This window comes from Danio aesculapii, chromosome 12 (assembly GCF_903798145.1).
Source record: "Danio aesculapii chromosome 12, fDanAes4.1, whole genome shotgun sequence".
Taxonomy (NCBI): Eukaryota; Metazoa; Chordata; class Actinopteri; order Cypriniformes; family Danionidae; genus Danio; species Danio aesculapii.
In genome coordinates this window covers 9,928,896-9,950,371 of record NC_079446.1, presented here as the reverse complement: position 1 = coordinate 9,950,371, position 21,476 = coordinate 9,928,896, and the positions used below count along the sequence as shown (strand labels likewise).

Sequence of the window (21,476 nt, the reverse complement as noted above, 5' to 3'; positions counted from 1 at the left end):
TTGTTTTTGTCAGGACTGAGGTTGATTTAATAGATTTATGAAAAAAAAATGTGAAAAAAATATTAATCTGATACATTTTTACAACAGTTTAATTTAGTGGATGTTTTCATCCTGAAAATAACAAAAGGGTAGTAAATTTACCCCAAGTGTTTTGTTGAATGTTTTTTTGTATGTGTCTTATATGTGTCCAAATAAGATTTGTCACCAAAAATCATTCTGCTAGCTGAAACACAGCAAAGGTTATGGTCAAATTAAGACACAAAATCACCCCAACAGGATGAAAACATCTCCAATATCACATAAGGGTTAAACGATTTTAGTGCAAAAACATATCACAAATGTACATTGAGCAATAAAATATCCATCAGTCATATAATCCTCACCCCCACTTGAAAAATGATAAGTTGTAATTAAATAAACAAACATAAAATAATACAAAAAGGAAAAAAAATACAAAGCAAATTTCAAAGTCTTGTATTGAGAACGAGGTCTGATGCATTTATTTTATTATTTTTTTTAAACAAATACAGTATTAACTTTTTAATGACCTCCAGATCTGCTCGTAGGATTTATGGGAATGTCTGCAACGCTAAACTAAAATGACATCTAAATCCATAAGCTCCTGGTACATAGCTTTTAGAGTAGCAAAGCACAGTCGTAGATGTAGTGTGTTCCCTCTCAGCAGACATGAAGAATAGATTGTGATGGTGGTCATGTGCATCTAGTCCCATGACTGCCGTGTCTGCATGTAGTATGAAGCCCGAGACCAGATGGCATGCCAATTTCACACACGCACACACACACGCACACACACACACACACACACACACACACACACACACACACACACACACACACACACACACACACACACACACACACACACACACACACACACACACACAGATAGACTTTTTTGTACTCTGTGAGGTCGGGCTTGTAATGAATCCAATTACTGTCCACTCAGTCCAGCTCTTGTGTAGTCATACTAGTGCCAATTTAGCCTTCTGATTCAATTAGAGTCTCAGGAAAGACCTCTGATCTAAGGTGAAGCTGCAGATGTTTACTGCACCGTGAGAACATGCTCTCAAAGGCCAAACATGCTAAGGTGCAAAGCCTAATGTCATTAATACATTTCAAGACAAACACACAGATTAAAACACAAATTTTCGCATGCATTGGGTACATATTTTGCACCTTTTCGAGATTTTTGCAGTCAATGAATATTTCACATTTACTGTATTGCTTGTGATCAATTGCGTTTAATTTACTTTAGAAAATTTATATTGTAAAATGTAAAGAAGAAAAGTTGTAGTTAATTGCAAGAGTGAATATTTTTTTATTAACTTTCTGAATGAGCAGCTGGAAGTAGTAAATCAAAATCTCAAATTCAAAATAAGAGTCCTGCATCATATTTTTTTGGGAGTAGTTTTGGTAAGATAAACTTTATTTGGTATTTAATTCTGTACTATCCCAGGAAATAAAGACTTAGTGCTCTATTTAGGACAGAAAAATACACTCTGTGCCCCGCCGCATGGTCTAACAGGGATGTGCTTATTCTCTTAATGAGTTATGGGTGTGTTTTGAGTATAACGTGCATTAAACCAGAGTAAATCAGAGTCTCATCTCCCATTTTCTTTAAGAGTCAGTTGCGTCGTGTCATGCTGCATTTGCTGTTTACATGGCCGACTTTGTAAGTGGAAAAACTGAATGCTTCACTAGCGAGAAAATAAACAGACCTTGTTCAGCGTGAGGATAAAGAACAAGCCTCCTCCATTCGGCCTTTTTACTTCCTTTTAACTTAATTTTTACCCTTTACTTTACTCCTTTACTTTCATGGATAAGGAAACGGTGTTGTACGCACTCCACTGAAGACATCCATTAGACTACATATTTAATTTGGTTTGTTAAGTGCATAGAATTGTTTAAAACAATTCTGTTCTAATTTCCAGTAAACGAATAAATAAACAATAATAACGAAGTGTGGTCAAAAACTGAGTTCTATCCAAATACACATCCTGTTCTTATGCCCCATATGGTGATGCATACATCTCCAAAACCCTACAGGTGGACAAATCTAAACGTGTTTTTATTAAAACAAAAATAAATATGCATATAATAAATAATACTAATAATACTTACACTACTACTACTACTACTACTACTACTACTACTACTAATACTACTACTACTACTACTACTACTAATAATAATAATAATAATAATAATAACATTATACAAATAAAAATTGTCATGAATTAAAGCCCCCCGAAGTAAAGAAAGCATGGGTAGTGGTTTTTAAATTAATGTAGAAAAGAATCATTTTAGTAACATTTTAATGCTTTAATTTATTTCATATGTAAAGATATTTGTGTATTGCTGTACATCATGTGTGTTAAGTGTTTAGACCAGCTTTCAGTTGGTCAATGGCGCAGTCTATATCAGTTCTTCAAAATAGCAACGCACCAACAATGCGCTTTAACACACCTCTTTTCAGATCAGCACACCTAAGATTCCACAAACAGGCACAATGTGGCACAAAACATGAAAATTTTAGTTACACTGGTCTGAAAATAGCAACAAATCGCGCCATGCACATTTTGCACCTTATTGTGCCGGGTGTATGATAGGGGCCTAAGACTGTTTATATACTGTATTTCACACACATTATTATGTGAGTAAAGTGTAATATGTATTGACTCTAATTCATATGAATTTATATCAATACATAGCGCAGTTTCAGTATATGCAGTTTTAATGAATTCAAATCTAAAGTGTTTTGACCTTGCAGTTACCAAGTTTTTTATGTGTGCCAAATGTATTCATTTTATTGGTGCAGGTCTTAAAAAAAGGTCTTAAAGTCTCACATTTAATTGAAAAATTACATTTGAAATATTCTGCAGATTCAGTACCCTGCTTAATTGTGCATTGGCAGGAATAGCAGCCAGCGGGGGTTTAACACACTTGATATTGTTCAGTTTTAACCTTGGTTACATAATCCTTGGTTATCTTTTTTTTTCCAAACTACTTATATTTTTACCTGGGCTAGCAGTTATTCTTGCATACATGGGTTTCAGAAACGGCAGTTTCTCAGCCTTTTTTTTTTTTTTTTTTTTTTTTTTTGCATAATCATGAAGTTGTTTATATTAACTTTACAAAAAATAGAAATCCGTAGGTGTGTGTTTCTGTTGTGGTTCCTCATTTTTAGCTGTTTGGCAGGATGCCGAAACTAAACATCACATGAAAGTTTCAGTGACTGAACAAAGCATATGAAAGTTTATTGAAGTATGAAGTGAGGTACTGTAATTCATGACAGGTTTCATGTTGATAAACCATTCTAGCTAATACTCCTCAGTGTAAATATGCTGCTGACCCACAGCAAAGTTGTTAAATGCAATAAAACATAATTTATCCTGCATTAACAATGGTTTGATGACCTTTAATAGGCTGTTACTTGAGGCAGTGTTTATGTAATGCTTAGGTTGAATGAAAGTCCAAGAAAAGGGATGCATCAAACTTGTCTGTGTTCTATCTGAGCTGTCAAGCATGTCACTCATTTTTGTTTAGAAACTGACGCCCAGATCATTGACTAATCAAAGTGTTTTCTGTTTTTACAGACGTTCAAGCCTCTGGTGGGGAAGACAGTGTTTGGGGCCGTCACAGCCATCGAGTTCTTCTCTGACAGACACTTGGACTTCAATGCGGATGAAGGAGCCTGTCAGCCCTATCAGGTAGCATTTGCTTTGCATTGTCTTTCACATGCCTGGGTTTACACGAGTCTACATTTACACTGAGCTAAAAGTTGACCCCTCCAGCATCTCTGTCTACATGGGAATCTGAAGAAGCCTTGTCAGTCTACTCTTGTCTTCCAAGATAGATCTTCTGGATTATTTTGGTAAAAGGTGGCCTAAAACTGAAAGTTAAGACCTAAAGTGTTAGTTCACCTAAAAATGAAAATTGCATTAATAAACAAGCACCCTCATGTCATTCCAAACCCACCTTCCAGACTTCGGAACACAATTGAAGACATTTTAAGTAAAATCTGAGAGCTCCCTCATCTGCCATTAACAGCATGTTTTTCTACACGTTCAGAGTTTCAAAATAACTTCCTCAAAACCATATGCATCATATTTGGTGGTTCAATCAGAATAGCAAGCTGCGAGAATACATTTGTGTTCGCAACAGTTTCTTCTTCTAAGTGTCAGTATAGGGTGCACATTCATGTGTCATGCTACAGATGTGGCCTTTAGAAATGTGCATCTCAGGAAACAAAATGCTATGACTAGCCGTGGTTAGCCGCAGCACTCAGGGAAATGCATTACCAGTAGGGGGCATCCAAGCTTCATTCTTAGTAGTGGCCATTTCTGAAGGCGGAGGACTGGACGCCCGCGAGTGATAGTCATAGTTTCTCTATGGAGGTGGAGGTGTTTTCTCCATGGTTTGTTCATATTTGATAAAATCTAATACAATGCTGCGCCTGGGCTAATTGTGTTTATTGTTTTCTGATAAGAGAAGTTGTTTCATTTTAGACACAGTATTGCCGACTCGCAACAGCCATGGCTCTAATATTACATTTTTGACTGTAGGCCTACATACAAAAGTAAAAATGAATGGTAAATTCAGGTTGTATTTAATTTAATATAGTTTAAATAAATAATTAAAAATAATTTAATAAATATAACACATTTTTTAAATAAATAAATAAATAGGCTATTTTCTGAAAAATGTCAATTTCTTGCCCGGTTCTTGCCTGGCACAGATAAGTGAGCTGACAGAAATCAATACCTGTCAACTCTCCTGTTTTTCCCGTGATTTTCTCATATTTTACAGTTCTATCTGGCTATCATCTCGTAAGGGTATTTTCCTGTATTTTCAATCTTTCTATGAAGAGTGGCAATAAACATTAAAGAGCCAATCCTCCCTAAACGCAACCCATACTGCCGAACGACCAGGGGACGCCCACTTCCTCTTAAATGTGAATCTGTTCTGAGCTTTCATTTTATTTAGGCATGAAAACACTTCGAAATAAATATAAAAATGCTTCCCTTCCTTAACATTTAAAAAGAATATATTTTAGAGCATTAATCATAATACCGTGAAACCGTGATATTTTTTTTCCAAGGTTATCACCTTCAGAATCTTATTGGCCCATGCCTAGTTAGGAGATAGATACACTGTAAGTAATTGAATGATGGAATGGCAAAAGTATTGTTGTAATAATGTTCTGGTTTGGGCTTGGTTAAAAGACATTATGTTAAGTCAATATACTGTAATCGCAAACGTGTTTTTTAAACGAAGAGTTATTTTTAAATCCAGTCAAGATTCAGAATGAATAATAACTGGAATAATACACACAAATTCAGCCATTATTATAGTCTTTTTAAAGTTAGAATGAAGATTGTGTACAAATTAATAAATTAATGCAAGTAATTTGTTAAGGAGAGAAATTGAGTATACCTCTATTCAGAGTGCAAGTATAAACGTAGGTGGCTCAAACGTTTTAGCTATGTGCTTTTGCTTTTTTTTTTTCAAACAGAAGTCGTGTACGGACATTGAGTACATGTTATGTTGAATAAAGAATATTTTTGTTATATCTGCACATAAAATTAAATAACTAAAGACATATGGTTAGTTTTGAACAAGTCTGGAACCATTGCTCTCTATGGAGGATGAGGAAGCTCTCAGATTTCCCCTTAAACATATTAATTTGTGTTTAAAAGATTACCAAAAGCCTCAAGGGTTTGTAACGACATGAGGATGAGTAATTAATAACATACTTTACAATTATGGGGTGAACCAATCCTTTAATTTTGTCTAGTGGGATCTAGTTGGAATTTTATGGGTGAATGTGATCTCATGTGACAGGTTGTCCCACATGAAAACACATAATAACAAAAATAGATATTGCTGAAAGTGTAGAGGGGGAGATATTTAGATTGAATATTAAGTACGTTAATAAAAAAGATTGCATGGATAGCTGGGCTATAATAAATGCTGCAATATTCCCTTTAAAAGTTGCTCACTTTGGTTTCATCAAGTTGTCCGTCCTTGTTTCACATTCCTCCAAATCCCCCGCCATCAGAATACATTTCCTCCAGCTTCCACTAATGGCTCCTGCTGGGTGGATGGGTATATACAAGCCGGTCAGCTACATGAGCTTGCCTCCGTGGGCGCTTCATGCTCGGAGCGCTAATAAGGACAACAAACAGCCTCTTCCATTGTTCCGCGCTAAGCCACTCTCATAAACAGCTTAATTAATCTAGCTTAGATAAAACACACAGTGGCAGAGAGAGCGGCTCTGAAAACAAACACACATGACAGATGGGTGGAGACGCTCTCCACTGCTGGATTCATATTCACGACATGCTTTATCCCCAGTGTTGCGGGCTCACCTCCATCCTGCACGACGGATAATGAAAAGCCATCTGCCAGCAAATTATCGCTGCTCTCTCTCCCCCCCTGAACCCAGACCTGGGTGTAACGTGTGCAGGGGAAATTGTTGTGATTTTTTGAAGGGAATAATGAAACGGTTCCTTTTTGTGTGTATGTGTGTGTGTGTGTGAGTCTACTGCAGTGGCGTGCTTTACTTTGCATGCTTTCAGCGTTCACATTTCCGTAGGTGATGCAGACTAATCTAGTTTAAATCTGCAGGGAGGTTTGTGGTTAATCTCTGCAGGAAGCAGAAACAAAGAAAGTAAATGCTGATGGGTTTTGGGTTTATAATAGATGATGCGCATGTATTAATATGATAGGATTTAAAACTTGGTTTCAGAACTTTACCATTGCTATGCTTCTGATCTGAGGATCAATAAAAGATGTCTTGCATGTAATAGGCAAGTCTTTATTTATTTTTTTTACTGTGCATTAGAATGTGTCCTGTACATTTTTACCATGGTAAACAGACGAGACTATCTAAAATGTTATCGTGTAACACATTTATTCATTTTCCTTCAGCTTAGTCCCTTTATTCATCAGGGGTCACCAAAGCTAAATGAACCGCCAACTTATCCAGCATATGTTTCACAAAGCGGATGCCTTTCCAGCTGCAACCCAGTACTGGGAAACATCCATACACACTCATTCAGACTATAGTCTGTGAAAGATATGGACGTAGTATCTGTGACGTCATCTATAGGTTTCTGAAGAGCACAAGTGAAGCTACAAGTGGGCATGGCCTACCGGCGCCATTTTGTTTGCAACCGCAGCCAAGGGTAACCAAACATGAGCAAAGAGGCGGAGCGTGAGCGGAGCTATAGACGCCTGCTAGTATTTTGCTCAGACAGGCTTTTCTTTAGGAGAAACGCTTAATACTTCATTACCTACAACTCGTTTGTGTTCTGACCACATGTGCTTGGTTGTATACTATACCAATAAAGTGTTTAGTCTTTTAAAAACACTGTTGTAATACATTAAGCCATTAAGCATTGTTCCTAAGATGTTTTTCAACAGGAGGAAAGTGCGAATTACTTCCAAACACTTCAAATATAGTCTGTGTTAGTAAATGCAAGACTATTGATGAAATCCAGGCATAACAATGTTTTAGATGACAGTTCTAGAGCCTACAGCTAATCAATCTGTCAGATTCTGGAGTGCTTTACAGGTCTAAAGAAAATTATAAATGATAAATGATCTTAAGTAAAACAAATACATTTATAGATATGATGTATAAGTATATAAGAATTTCACTCACCTGGAAAATAGAGGCATCGTGAATGGTTTGTGAGCACATTTAAGTGCACAGGATGTCTTATTATCTGATAATTGTAAGAAATAATTCCAAAAGGAAACTGACTCTGTAAATCCACATGAAACAAAACAAAAACATGATGTATATGCCGAGTTCAGCGGCTAATCAGCCGGAATCAGCTGAGGTGACATGACAGCGACCAGTGAGACCTAGCTGTCACTCAAGTGGCCACGCCCTTAATCATGCAGACTTAATAAAACTTAATAAAAATGAAACGAATGAGTTCTAAAAAAATTTACCCCCTCACAGTTGTCATGAAGGGTAAAATTAGCTATGTAATAATAATAGTAATAATCATAATAATAATAATAATAATAATAACATTTCATTTTTTTTGTAAATGGCGCCTTTCTGGACACCCAAGGTTGCCTTACAACAAGCATCAACAGCCATAACAGAACAAATTAAAACAATTAATAAAACGTTGCCAAACAAGATTTTAAATGCATGTAAGGAGTTGCAGGTACAAACACATCGTGAGTATAAACAAATGATAAAAACATAGTCAAAAGAAAGCCTGCTTAAAAAGATGGGTCTTTAGACGAGATTTAAATGTGTGAAGACTGGCACTGCTCTTTAGATCCAGGGGAAGCGAGTTCCATAGTCGAGGAACCGCGGAGCTAAAAGTACCCATTGTGCTTAATTGAGTGCGAGGTGACACCAGGGAGAAAGAGTTGGCTGATCTAAGAGTGAGAGAAGGGGTATAAATATGGAGAAGTTTAGTGAGATATTGAGGAGCAAGATGATGAAGTGCCATGAAAGTGAGAAGTACACTGTAAAAAATGCAGGGTTCCACACAATGCATTCATGTTGTCCCAACACAAATTAAGTTAACTTGACACTTTTAACCAATTTATGTGGATTGAACATAAAAAATTAAGTTGTCCCAATAAAAACTCAAGAATTGTGTTGTTTCAGCTCATTTTAAATAAGTAGTTTGAACATATATTTCTGAGTGTAAGATTTTAAAATCAATATGAAACTTTACCGGAAGCCAGTGAAGCTGATAAAAAAGTGGTGTGACGTGCTCATGAGATGAAGTCCTAGAGATGACACGAGCTGCATGGTTCTGAACCAGAGTTTATGGAGAAGTTTAGAGGGAAGCCCAGAGAGATGTGCATTACAGTAGTCAAGACGTGAAGTAACTAATGCATGGTTGAGAATTGCTGTGTTATTGGTTGTGAGAGAAGGACGGAGACGAGAAATATTACACAAGTGGAATTATGCAGTACGCGTAATATTATTGATGTGACCTGCAAATGAGAGTGTGCTTTCCAAGATGACACCAAAACTCTTTACCTGCACATAGGGAAGAATTGTGCTTTATTATCGATGTCTATTGTAAAATTATCAGCTTTATCCAAAACACTTTTAGTCTTAATGAAGGGCTTCAGTTTTGTCACTATTTAATTTTAAAAAGTTAGTTAAAAAGCCTGATTTTAATTTCAGCTAAACATCTGCTCAAAGCTCAAGGAGGAAAAGAACTGGAGGGCTTGGTGGACAGGTGTCATCAGCATAGCAGTGAAATTGTATGTTGTATTTTCTAAAAATGTGACCAAGAGGCAATAAATATATGAACCAAAATCGTTTTTTGTACCAGGCTGTAAAAACCTTTTTTTCTGCTGTAAAGTTGGCCGTTTTAACAGTGGGCTCAATAGAAATCTGCTTTATTATGGAGCCAGGACAAGCAGAATTTTGATGAATTGCAGTTACTTCTGTATTAGCTTCATGAGGGACAGCGGGAGGTTGCCGCTTGATTCCCACACATACACTACGGCCAATTTACTTTATTCAATTCACCTATACCGCATGTCTTTGGACTGTGAGGGAAACTGGAGCACCCGGAGGAAACCCACACGAACATGGAGAGAACATGTAAACTCCATACAGAAATGCCAACTGACCCAGCCGGGACTCGAACCAGTGACCTTCTTGCTGTGAGGCGAGATGCTGCATAATCCTCTGCATAAACTAATGTTAACAAGCATGGATTTGGATGTTTCTAAAGCATTAGTAAATGTTGAACTATGATTATTAAAAAACGCTGTACAAGTATTGTTCAAAACTATTTAATGTTAGTAATGGCAGATATAGAAATTAGAGCACAAGACACCTCGCTAGAACATGCTTGTGTTTCACTTCCAGGTGAAAGTGAGGTTATAGAGCTGCAGTCACGAACTCTCAGTATGTCGGAAGGAAGCATGCAGGTATTTCTGCTTCACTGCGCCACCCACAGTCTTGAAAATGAGTATTCCTCAATCCCAGAACGGTGACCCAGTCTCTGAGACTCTCACAGGACACTGACACATTCCAACACACCGGCCTGTTCTGGATTCAGAAGCACCGCCCCCCATTTAAATATTCAAAGTCTGACCTCTAAAGTGCTTGGGAACTCTTGTCGTTTGCTTGCTGGAGTGTGATGAGCTGGCTTCCTCACATCCTGTCCTGGACTCTTTTCTCCTTCAGACTTTTTTTTTTTCCACAGTTCAGTCCGATCCAGGGATGGATGGATAGACGGAGGAGGGGCTGGAGCCCTGGAATCTGTTTGGCATAATCGCAACAATTGAGGCTCTGTGTGTGTGAGGCCAGCCGGTCGAGAGCGAGAGAAACAGAAAACAGGAGTGCTGTTATGGTGTGCATTACTGGAAGAGACTTCCACACACTTATTCTCTGTGTTTTCCATTAATGAGCGAGGCTCGAGTCTGGGCACGCATTTGTGTTCGGTTATCCTTGAGTGGGATGGAAGAGGAGGAATTTGACCTTTGACTTGCAGCGCAGTTGCGTGGAGGGCTTGAGAACTTTGTGTAGCAATGAAACATGCTCTTGTTTACTGTCATGGCTGTTAAGGTACATTCACACTGACAGCTATTAAATCGCTGGAGGTCACCAAGTCTCTGTGCTGTCGGTCTTCGGTAGCTCTGTTCAAGCATATCAGAAGGGTTTGCGCTTACATTTTAAGGATTCTCTGTGTGTTTATCCTTGGCTTCTGAGCTGATGTGGGTGCAAATTCTGACAGAACGGGTTTAATTTGACACTCTCAAAACATAATCAGTAGTTTACCACTCAAGACTATGTACACATCAAGACATGGTGAGCAATTGCCAGTATACTTTAATAATAATAACTTGGCACATTTTATGCATTTATGTTGTGCATATTTTTGTAACATATTTACTCACATTTTTAAAAAATAGATTGGTAAATCATTTGTTTAAAAATGAATTAAATTAGGAATTAAATAAATATGAAATAGACTACTTTATTCTTTAGTCTCCAACAATCAGTGTCCTGATCTCGTCTGCGATTGGTTCAGAATGCCGCTGTCTGGTCAACCTTGAGCCCCTGTTCAATGCAGAATTATAGTCATGTGATCTCTGTCTGACTGCATTTGGGGATTCTTCACCCATATTACTCAAAGCCTCATCTCTGTTCTGAAGCTGTACTTGAGTCTGAGCTGTATTTATGGTAAGCTAAAGGATGCTAGAGGGCGCTAAAGCCTGGTTTATACTTCTGCGTCGACCGTAGAGTGATCAGCGTGACCCACGGCGCATGCCTTGCGCATTGCCGTGCATTTATACTTCTGCAGGCTGTTTCTGTTGCTCTGCAATAACACTTCCGAAACGCTAGCTGGCAGTGAGATCACTCATTTTGAGGCTGAAATCGGCGGACGTGCAACAACTTTAATCATAAGGTAAACACAAATCAGCATCCGGAGCTCCTTCACGGGACTCGACACTTGTGAACACATGCTGCATCGGGCTCGCGTGACTCTCACCTCCGCCCACACTCGTCAGCGCTACCAAGCTGACCAATCACAGAGGTTGTGCTATGTTTATCATGCTCATTTTGTGTTCAAAACAGTAGCTGGAGTAGATTTACGAGACTCATGTATGCAATATAATGCTTTTATTTATTGTTATTATAATAATTGAATTATTTATTCTTAAAATAAATAATGCTTTTGACACTTTACTTGCAAATGTATCAAAGATGATACTGACAACATAAAATTCCAACTGTTGACTGATATATAGGCCAGCCTTATATTTCATGAATATTCTTTACTGATACAAATTGAATTACATTACATTGGGGGCATTTTTTGGCACCCTGCAAAACCAAATATATGCCTAAATTAAAGGAAACATTAAAGGTACACTATTCACTTTACCACAATTACAATGTTAACTGTATAGTTCATAAGCTGTACATATACTTTATTCAAGTAAATACATTGCTTTTAAGGAAAAAACATTTCACTTTATATAATGCAAATGTACAGGACACCCAAAGATGCTTTATAAAAAAAAAAATAATAATAATCAGTAGACATTTTGCAGCTTAGCTACTTCATGGCTAGATATTTCTTTTATGCAATATATAACTAAAGGTTATTTCACGCTGAATCTAAAAAGTTCATCCGTGATTTTCGCACATTAAAAAATAAATTCAACCTCATGTTGTGTGTATCGCATTGACACACTGCCTCCGAAACATTCGTCCGTCATAAGAAAATTTCAAACCAGATTTGATTTATTTTTTCCAATTTTCACATCCAAAAAAGCGCTTTGAGAGGTGTAAGTGTAAAGCTAAATGCAGAATGCCGTCATATGAGCTACAGATAACTTTGACAAAGGCAGTGCTTAAATATATACAGTGTGTGTGTGTGCGTACATGTCCATAGATTTGACATAGACATTATAATATAAAGCATGGTCCGCGTTCGTTCTGTTGCTTCGACACGTCAGCGCGGCTGCCATCCATTATAATGTCTATAGGTACTGCCAGTCTCTGTTTTGTTTTCATATGTGATTTACGCACTTTTGAGACGAGAGAGGAGAACAAAGTTTCACTGCTTGAATGGACTCCGAAATGTTTTACGTTTCTTCGTAGTGATTAATAAATGTGCATTGGACTGGGTGTGCAAGGTTTGTTTATGTGACAAGTTTTTCCACATATGAATTTGAAAAAAACGCATATGAAAATTTCGGACTTCCATGTGCAAAGACCTTAAGGCTGAAATATGCGCACGCCACTTATTTATTGTAAGATGAAAGGTGATGAAAAACTGAAGCAGTACATTTTAAAATAATATTGCAATGTGGACAAATTACATTAATTCCTAAAAAATTTACTGCAGTAAAAGTTTAAGTAGTAAACCCCCTCCCAATTATTATGTACACTAATCTAATAAAATTACTCAAGCACTTTATACTTGATCCCACCTGCTCCATAACATTCATTTGTCTGAGACCACATTCAGCAAAACAGAACATATATCACACAGGCGTGCTCTCTGTTAATGAAGAAACATATATCACTCACACACACGGCTCAGCTACCCTCCCCCATACGCTTACACACATTCACGCCAGACAGCTACCGTTATAGCATGTATATGTAAGGCACAAGAGCTCCCAGAATGATTTAATCCACAGTGTATTAATAAATGTAACCGCATTAAGACACATCGCTTGAAATAGGGCTGGGCGATACGGCAAAAATGCACTCTCGATAATTATTTTCCATTTTGGACGATAACGATATATATTTCAATATAAGTTCTTAACGCCTCCAGATTTAAGAGTATCCCAACAATGACTGAAGCCACAAAAATTAGAGGGTCCATTCATTAACATATTTTCAGTCAATACATTTTCAGTGGCTGCAAATTCAGTGCATCTCTAACTTCTAGATTGCCATTGTTGCACATTTCTGCTGTGTGATTGGCTCTTAGATCAATATAGAGTATAAAAGCCCAGATCTTATCATTGTTATTGACAGTAATTGTATCGCGATTCGATATAATATCGTTTATTGGCTCAGCTCTAGCTTGAAATAGCACAAACCTACATAAAAGCACACACATGCTTGCATTACCCCAGCAACAAGCTTTTCTCACACACGTCACGTATGTAGTATTGCCATAGCAACAGGAGCGCACACATCGTCTGCTCCCCAACAAAAGCTTTTACGTGCCACTGAGTTTTCGCACCCGTTTTTTACGTTTTCCCAGTAGTTAATTGCCCCGATATGAGCGCTTGTGTTGTAAGACGTCACCATTAATGCTATAATAGCGTTATTATGGTATCTTTCTTCGTGTCATTCCAGCTCTCCGCACAATGAATCATCCTCTGAATGCGTCATCTCTGCAAAAAAAGCATTTGTAGAGCGCTGGAAGGAACATCCTGTCTCTGTGCACTCGTTCGCTGTTTACACCTCTGACTGATGCAAGCATTGTGTCAGTTCCCCACGCTGCCCACTGCCATGGCAACACTCCATCCTGCATCTTCACTCGCCAGTCTATCATGCCAACAATGTATTTTTAACACCGATCACTTCATATAGCTACAATTGAGATGCGTGGCTTCGTTATTTCTATAAAAATGGGTTGTGATTTTGTGTTAGGCAGGATAATATGGCGTATTTGTGTTTGCCTTTGCATGTTTTGACCATTTGAATTGTCAGAAATGACTGAAACATCATTCGGAATCCATTTAATGCACTTTTTTAGTCCTAAAATACTTCCTAGGAAGCAAAATTGGTCATATTGTTGGTAAAAGAATGTATGTTTGTGTTTATATTAAGGCTTATATCAAAGATTTTAGCTCTACATGAATGAACAGGTCTTATTCATCACACTTGTAGTGTAAATTTGGCTCGTCTCACCTTGACACGTGCTTTGGACTCTAGTCATGAATTTTCAAAGGACACAATGACAGTAACGCTGGAGCCGTGCTCTTCAGAGAGGGACAGATCAGGAACACGTTTGCCCTTTGTGTGCACAAAGACAGGGAAAGAGCAACGGAGAGGCAAGTGAAGGAAGCAGAGGAATGCTAATAGGAGCACTCAGTCATGTGGAGCGGGACGGTAATGGGACTTCATTCATTCTTAATGAACACATTGTTAATATTACTGACGTACAGTAACGGCCTGAGCTGCACCGTCTATGATGACTAGACTAGATATTGATTTGGATTTCACACATTAGAGAAATTTTTTTTTACAGCGTCATGTACTGTAAGTCTTCATTTTAAACCTGCTTTATAAATGCAGCAAACATGTACAGCGTGGAAGCGTTTAAAATGTCCAAGATGGAAAATTCTTACATGACCATGAGACTGTATGGACTGCATGCTGCTAATGAGACGATGCATACCTATTGTAGTTGCGAAATGGCTTTAAGCAATAACTGAGTGCACTACAGAATGTTACGTTTTCAAATGCACATGCAAATTTCATGTTTTGTCTTGTGCTGCTTGAGATTGGCATCTAATGCTAGACACACGCAGCTTGTTAGACAGGATTCAAACTCCATAATCTAAGCGTTAACATATTGTCACTGTTCGAGTTTTGCCCCTGGGGTTACACAGATTTTGCTCCACATGTAAATGCATCAACCTGCATTCATGTCTGCTTATTATAGGTGGATAAATTAATGTAATCTGCTTAATCTTAGATTTCAAATGGTCACACTTTATTTTAATGGTCCGGTTGTTGAATTTAAGTTGCATTGGATCTACATACAGGGTTTCCGTGGGGTCTTAAAAAGTCTTCAAAAGTCTAATATTTAAAAATCTAAATTTTAAGCCTTAAAAAGTCTTAAATTCGCGGTTCTAGGTCTTAATTATTTTTGCACAGGTCTTATTTTTCCGATGTCCAAGTAACGCTACATCTAATGCTCATTTAAATTCTCTTTTGTTGTTGTTGCTTGGATTTCGTGGTGTTGTAGTTCTTTATTTCAGTAGTCCAAATGTGATTTGCGGTATTACAACTACAAATGAGACCAACAAGCAATAGCCAATCAGCTTTCTGTTATTGAACTCAGTGCACGTGGCGAATGGGACGTCATTGCAGAGCTTGAGGAGGTTTGCTTTGGGTGTGCGTGACATGATTTCGACTGGTGGAGCAGACAAAATTTTTTGAGTCTCGAGCGAACAGTTCATGCAGCTCTGTGTTTGATTTGAGTTGAATATAAATCGCTTTCAAGAATTTTTTTCTGAAACAGGTACAACTGTATAGACATCTTAATGATCCATCCATGCGTGATCATAATTCTTTGCTAGAAGTTGCAACAGCAGTGGGAAAGGAAGAAAGTTTTTGTTAAAAAGTTTGGAAAAACCTGAGGGAAACGTTTGTTAAAGCCAAAAGAGGTCATGGCAAAAGTTGGTAACTGTAAAAGAATATTTGAACCTATCGGTTTACAAAATACTGATTCTCTGTTTTCTAGGCTTTATTGGTGATAATGGTCAGTAATATTGGACCATTATTGCCTTTTTGGCATAAGTAGAGGACAGAAACTAGCCAGACAGTAATGTGTGAGTTATGGAGTGGGCAAAATAAAATAAAAAAGTTAGTATTTTTATTAAGTGTACTTTTTTTTGTTTTTATTCTTTGCATAATAAAAAATATATAATTGTAGCGCAACCCATGTTCGATAGTCATTAAAATTTAACTTTAACTTTAATTGGTAGAACTGTCTGAGATATGAACAAAAGCAGGTGATCAGACATACTTTGAAAATTTCCTTGCTCTGTTAAACATCATTTTAAAAAGAAAAAAAATCAAAGGGGGCTAATAATTCTGACTTCAACTGTATACTGTAGGAACGGTGTAGCAGAACATTTTTGCTGTTTTAAAACCTTGACTTTTTCCAATCCATGGAATACCTTGAAAACGGTTATCTTCCCATGCCTAAGCAGCATAATTGCAGTGTTCTAGTTTTATTTATTAATATGAGTTATTTATTAATATTAATATCAGTAAATGCCAGTAACAGTTAACTTCGGTTATATAGCTGTCAGAAGTAATCGCACAATCAGAGGAAGCATTTTATGACTATGCTTATACCACCTCTGTCTCTCGTCCGTGTGAAATCTCGGTCTCATCCGATCAGCTTGTCAACAAACACAGATGGTGTGCAGACATGGATTCTGGACCTCATTAGGAATCACGGTGTCATTTTACGAGAAGCACCCTATGGCATGTTCTTATGGGTCTGCAAGGCACTGAATCGTGGTGTTCACTCAGTGGCAGACACACTTCATCTAGAATACAAGTATAAATGAAACATGTCACACAGACGATCTGAACAAGATGTCTCTGAAACGTGATTCCTTTAGAGAGCCAGGAACACTTCTGAGCAGCTGTTGGACGGAGAGACTGTTTGTGGGGAACATGGAGACGGAGGCTGGAGAAAGAGTTGGAGCACCACGCCCCAGCCAATGTTCCCAGGCTCCATTCCGCTGGACGGAGAGCAAGAGAGAGGGGAAGGAAGCTGTTTTTATCTGGGTCAGAGTTTGGATCTGGAAGCACTTTCCTATTCCCCCTGTGCCGAGCACCACCCTGCTTTCGCAGTGTCTTCCACCGCAGCGCCATGTGGAAAATCCTGGAACATATTGCTGTTAAAGTGATGGATGGCAGCCCGGTGCAGAATGGGGTGGGGGGATGGAAAGAAAAGTGCATCTGCTCCGTCCTTCACCAAGGGGGTGTGTGTGAGAGATGAGATTACAGCTCAAGTCCTGCTGAAGGTGCTTGACCAGACTGTAGGAATGAGCTCACGTCTCGCTCTCTGATTTACATTTCATTGTCCTTATTCACGTTCATTTGATAATGCTTTACATTCCTGCTAGAATGCGTGTGTCCTGATTGGAAACATTCGGAAATTAAATATATTTTAAATGCGCCTCTTTTTTGTTGTTAAGTGGAAGACCCAGGAAAAACCGGGCTGTCCTAACAGATTCTGTTCTTGGATGCCACCGAGAGAGAAGTGCCCCGTGAAACCTGCAGGGCAATAAATAAATAATGTGTCCTGCAAGGCTCTCGCTTTAAAATAGAAACTGGAGAGAAGGCGTGTGTATGTGTGTAATGTGATGGTTGTCACTAGGGAGAGTACGATGTAGCAGTTTACTTTCACCTAGGATTAGGCACACTGATGATGCAATTCTATCTTTTTAAGACGAACTACAGCAACACTTATGCTGCCTTCCAGACATCTCGGAATTAGGATTTATTTTTTGCTTCCTACCTAGAAATGGCATCTGAAACGCTGCTTGAACAATGCATTGAAGTCGAAGGTGAGACATATTACACCTCTGACCATGTCTGGAAAGCGGCATTAGTTTACAAGTAAGTCCATGAAATGCATCATGTTTACACTTTCCTGTTGTGTGCGAGCATAACCGAGAGAGAAATGACCACTGATGTGCATCACAGTGATGGAATTTGATCAGAACAGAGATATAATAATGTCATACTTGCACAAACACTCCTGTCTATAATCATATTAATAGCAGCTCATTGTTCATACCGTTTTTTCATACCGAGTGTATTTCTGGTGCAAAATAAACATTTCATGAATTAATTAGATTGTATTTTACATTTATGTATCTTACATTATAATGTAAATCCTCTCATATCATTAAAATACTGTTTATCTTTCCTGCATTATGTATTTTCATGTCATCAAATACATGACCTTGTCTATAATATGATTAACATTGAGAGATTAGATCTTAAAGGGCACCTACCCCTAAAAGGGTTACCCCTTTTTCCAGATTTATGATAAGCCTTTTATGTCCCCAGAAACAGTCTGTAAAGTTTCAGCTCGAAACAACCATCAGAGTATTTATTATAGCTGTCTGAAGTGTCTGTATTATAGCTGGGAAAACCTTGTTGCTGTTTTTTTTTTACTGGGCCTTTAAGGCTAGTCCTCCCCGCCCACGTGTCTGTCAGCAACATGCCTCAATCGCCGCCCTCGGCTGCCTCAGGAAGCAGATCTCACGTAACATTTGTGAGAAATACTACAGTAAGAACTTTACCAATGAGTATTTGATGCATTTTTTGTGGTGTTGCAACCATGAGTTACACACAATGTCGTTACAAACTTAAAAACACGCACACACACAGCGAGGACACACACACACATAGCGCAGACACACACACATAGTGCAGACACACACATAGCGCAGACACACTCATAGCGCAGACACACACACACACATACACACAGAGACAGCGTGCGCGTTTAGCTTTGCACTCTTTTTGCACGCATATGTGAAAGGATACAGGTTAATCTCCACTGCTGTATGGATATCTGTTATGTTAATGTACAACATAAACCTGATTTAACGTCCACAAGCCTTTAAAGGAATTTACAAATGGACTGTCCTTTTTGAAATACACCTGAATATTGTTAGCATTCATAAATGTATTTAAATCTATTTAATGTTGGATTTGGATTCTTTAAAGAGCGCCTATTATGCATTAAAGAAGTCATATTTTGGTTATGGGGGTCTCTAACAACAGGCTGATATGTATCAAAGACTATAGAATACACAAGACATGTCACTCGTATACTTTTGAATAGGAAAAAAAGTGTAACTATCAATATGGCGAATGAAGCCCCCCTTCTAGTACAGGAGCCAATCAGCGATCACTATAGAATGACAATTCTCCGGGGAAGGGGCTCAGACCAGACGTGAATTTCTGCAGATTTTGTGTGAAACGAACATTTAGAAATGAAACCAAATAGTCAGTTTTTGTTTCATTCTTTTGGTTATTTGTAATATGAAATGTAATTGTAAGCTTGGCAAGTATTTTTGGAGAATTTGATGTTTTCCCATTCAAGCAGAATGCCAAAACATACTGCCCGAGAGGTGTTTCAAAGATGGCCGCCGAGTGAAATGACTTGCCTTAAAGGGACTTGCCTGCAAGGTCAGAAAACACTTTTATTGTCTTAAAATATGCACTCCCATATGATTCGTTCAGCGATTCATTTGTTCCCAAACCCCTCCTTAGCGCGATGATAATCTGCGCTGATTGGTCCAATGACCCAGTCTGCTGCGATTGGTCAACTGCGTTCAGCATGAGGCAGAGAGAATCGCCCAGCATAGCTTATCCACAATTTTGAAGGAGTCAGAGTGCAGAGTGTATGTGAGAGCCCAATGGGTAGGGAAAGTAACACTAACCTTCCCTCACACTTCAGAGCACAGCATCTTCGTGACATGATTCAATCTGGATCTGCTACAGTGTTTGTCTTCTTCCTTTTTTTACGACAGTGTATGTGGGCAAGGGTTTCAATTTTCCTGGGTCTGCGCACGCAACAAATTTGGCGGGGCTTGAGTTATCTATCAATGTCACATTAACACGGCTAAAGATTCATTATGCCCCGACGATTCATTTAAACCACTCTGAGTCGACTCTTATAGATGAATCAATATTTTTAAACATGGCACATTTTCAGATTTAAGTCTTAGCTGGATATTTCACTTCACTTAGAGCTGTGTTTCACACTGCATGGAAGGTCATTCTCAAAAGCCCATTATTGAGGTTCTTTAAACTAACTACGTTATCTTTTAGGGGCTCTTGTATCAGGGAGTATTTTTATTTGGCTCTTTCAAATACATAATGCATTTTTTGACCAGTGTTAGGCAGAATTAATGTGAAATTAATGGTAGATGTTGCTTAAGAATTCTGTTTGTTTTAATTATTGCACTTTAATTTTTTTCATACTTCATTTAATGTATTTTTTCACAAAACAGATATTTAATAAAAATTTGAAATGTTAATGGCTGAAGTTTTATCAAAAAGTTGGTCAAAGGATTCATCATCTTATTTTAAAAAATGAAATTATTAGATTAGATGAAAAATCAAGATAAGTCGACTGATCGAAAAAAAAAATATAGACTAATTCAGTGTTTTTCAACCACGTTCCTGGAGGACCACCAACACTGCATGTTTTGGATGTCTCTTGTCACACCCATTACAGGTCTTTCAGTCTCTGCTGATACGCTGATGATCAGAATCAGGTGTGTTTGGTTAAGGAGACTGGAAAATGTGCAGAGCTAGTGGTCCTTCAGGAACGTGGTTGAGAAACACTAGACTAATCAACACACAAAATAATTGTTAGGTACAGTCTTATTCACAAACTTCACCTATCAGATGCTAACATATTACACAAGATGCAAAAAATGAAGTGCTATAAATGAAAATAGTAGTTATATAAACAAACATGTAAAGCATATGAGTATTCCTAACAAAATGTCTGGAGCAATAAGACAGGAGGAGTGTGTTCTACAGGTGGTTGTCAAGCCCACTCACCTGCGTGGAGCACACACATGCATCATATCGTTATGTGATGCATTGGGTGTATGCTTTACTAAAAAGATAGGTCTTTAATCTACTTTTAAACTGAGACAGTGTGTCTGAGCCTCGGACATTATCAGGAAGGCTATTCCAGAGTTTAGAAGCCATAAATGAGAAGGCTCGACCTCCTTTAGTAGACTTTGCTATTCTGGGTACTACCAGAAGCCCTGAGTTTTGAGGTCTTAAAGAGCAGGTTAATAAAATCAGCGGTTCATATGTTTGCAAACATGCAGAAAAATCAAACATATTTATATTTTATCGGTTAACATATCAGCTGTCGGCCTCCAAATCAAGTTATCGCTTATTGGTATCAGTCAAAAATTCCATATGGGTACATCCCTAATTATACATGGACTAGAAATAAAACTATAAAAGTAATGTTTTAAAATTTTCGCCAAGGTAGAATAGGGTTCTATTGAGGTACTCAAGGGGCGTCACAGTGGCGCAGTGGGTAGCATGAGTGGCTTACAGCAAGAAGGTCGCTGGTTCGAGCCCCGGCTGAGTCAGTTAGCATTTCTGTGTGTTTGCATGTTCTCCTCGTGTTAGCGTGGGTTTCCTCCGGGTGCTCCGGTTTCCCCAACAG

General features: G+C 38.1%; 1 protein-coding gene across 1 annotated transcript in view; it reads left to right on the top strand.

Moving 5' to 3' along the window:
* The window catches only part of jmjd1cb (jumonji domain containing 1Cb), a 249,544-nt gene that overhangs the window by 174,972 nt on the left and 53,096 nt on the right, over positions 1-21,476 (top strand). The window contains 1 exon segment of the mRNA XM_056469094.1: positions 3,618-3,731. Within this exon segment, the coding sequence (XP_056325069.1) occupies positions 3,618-3,731 (114 nt within the window).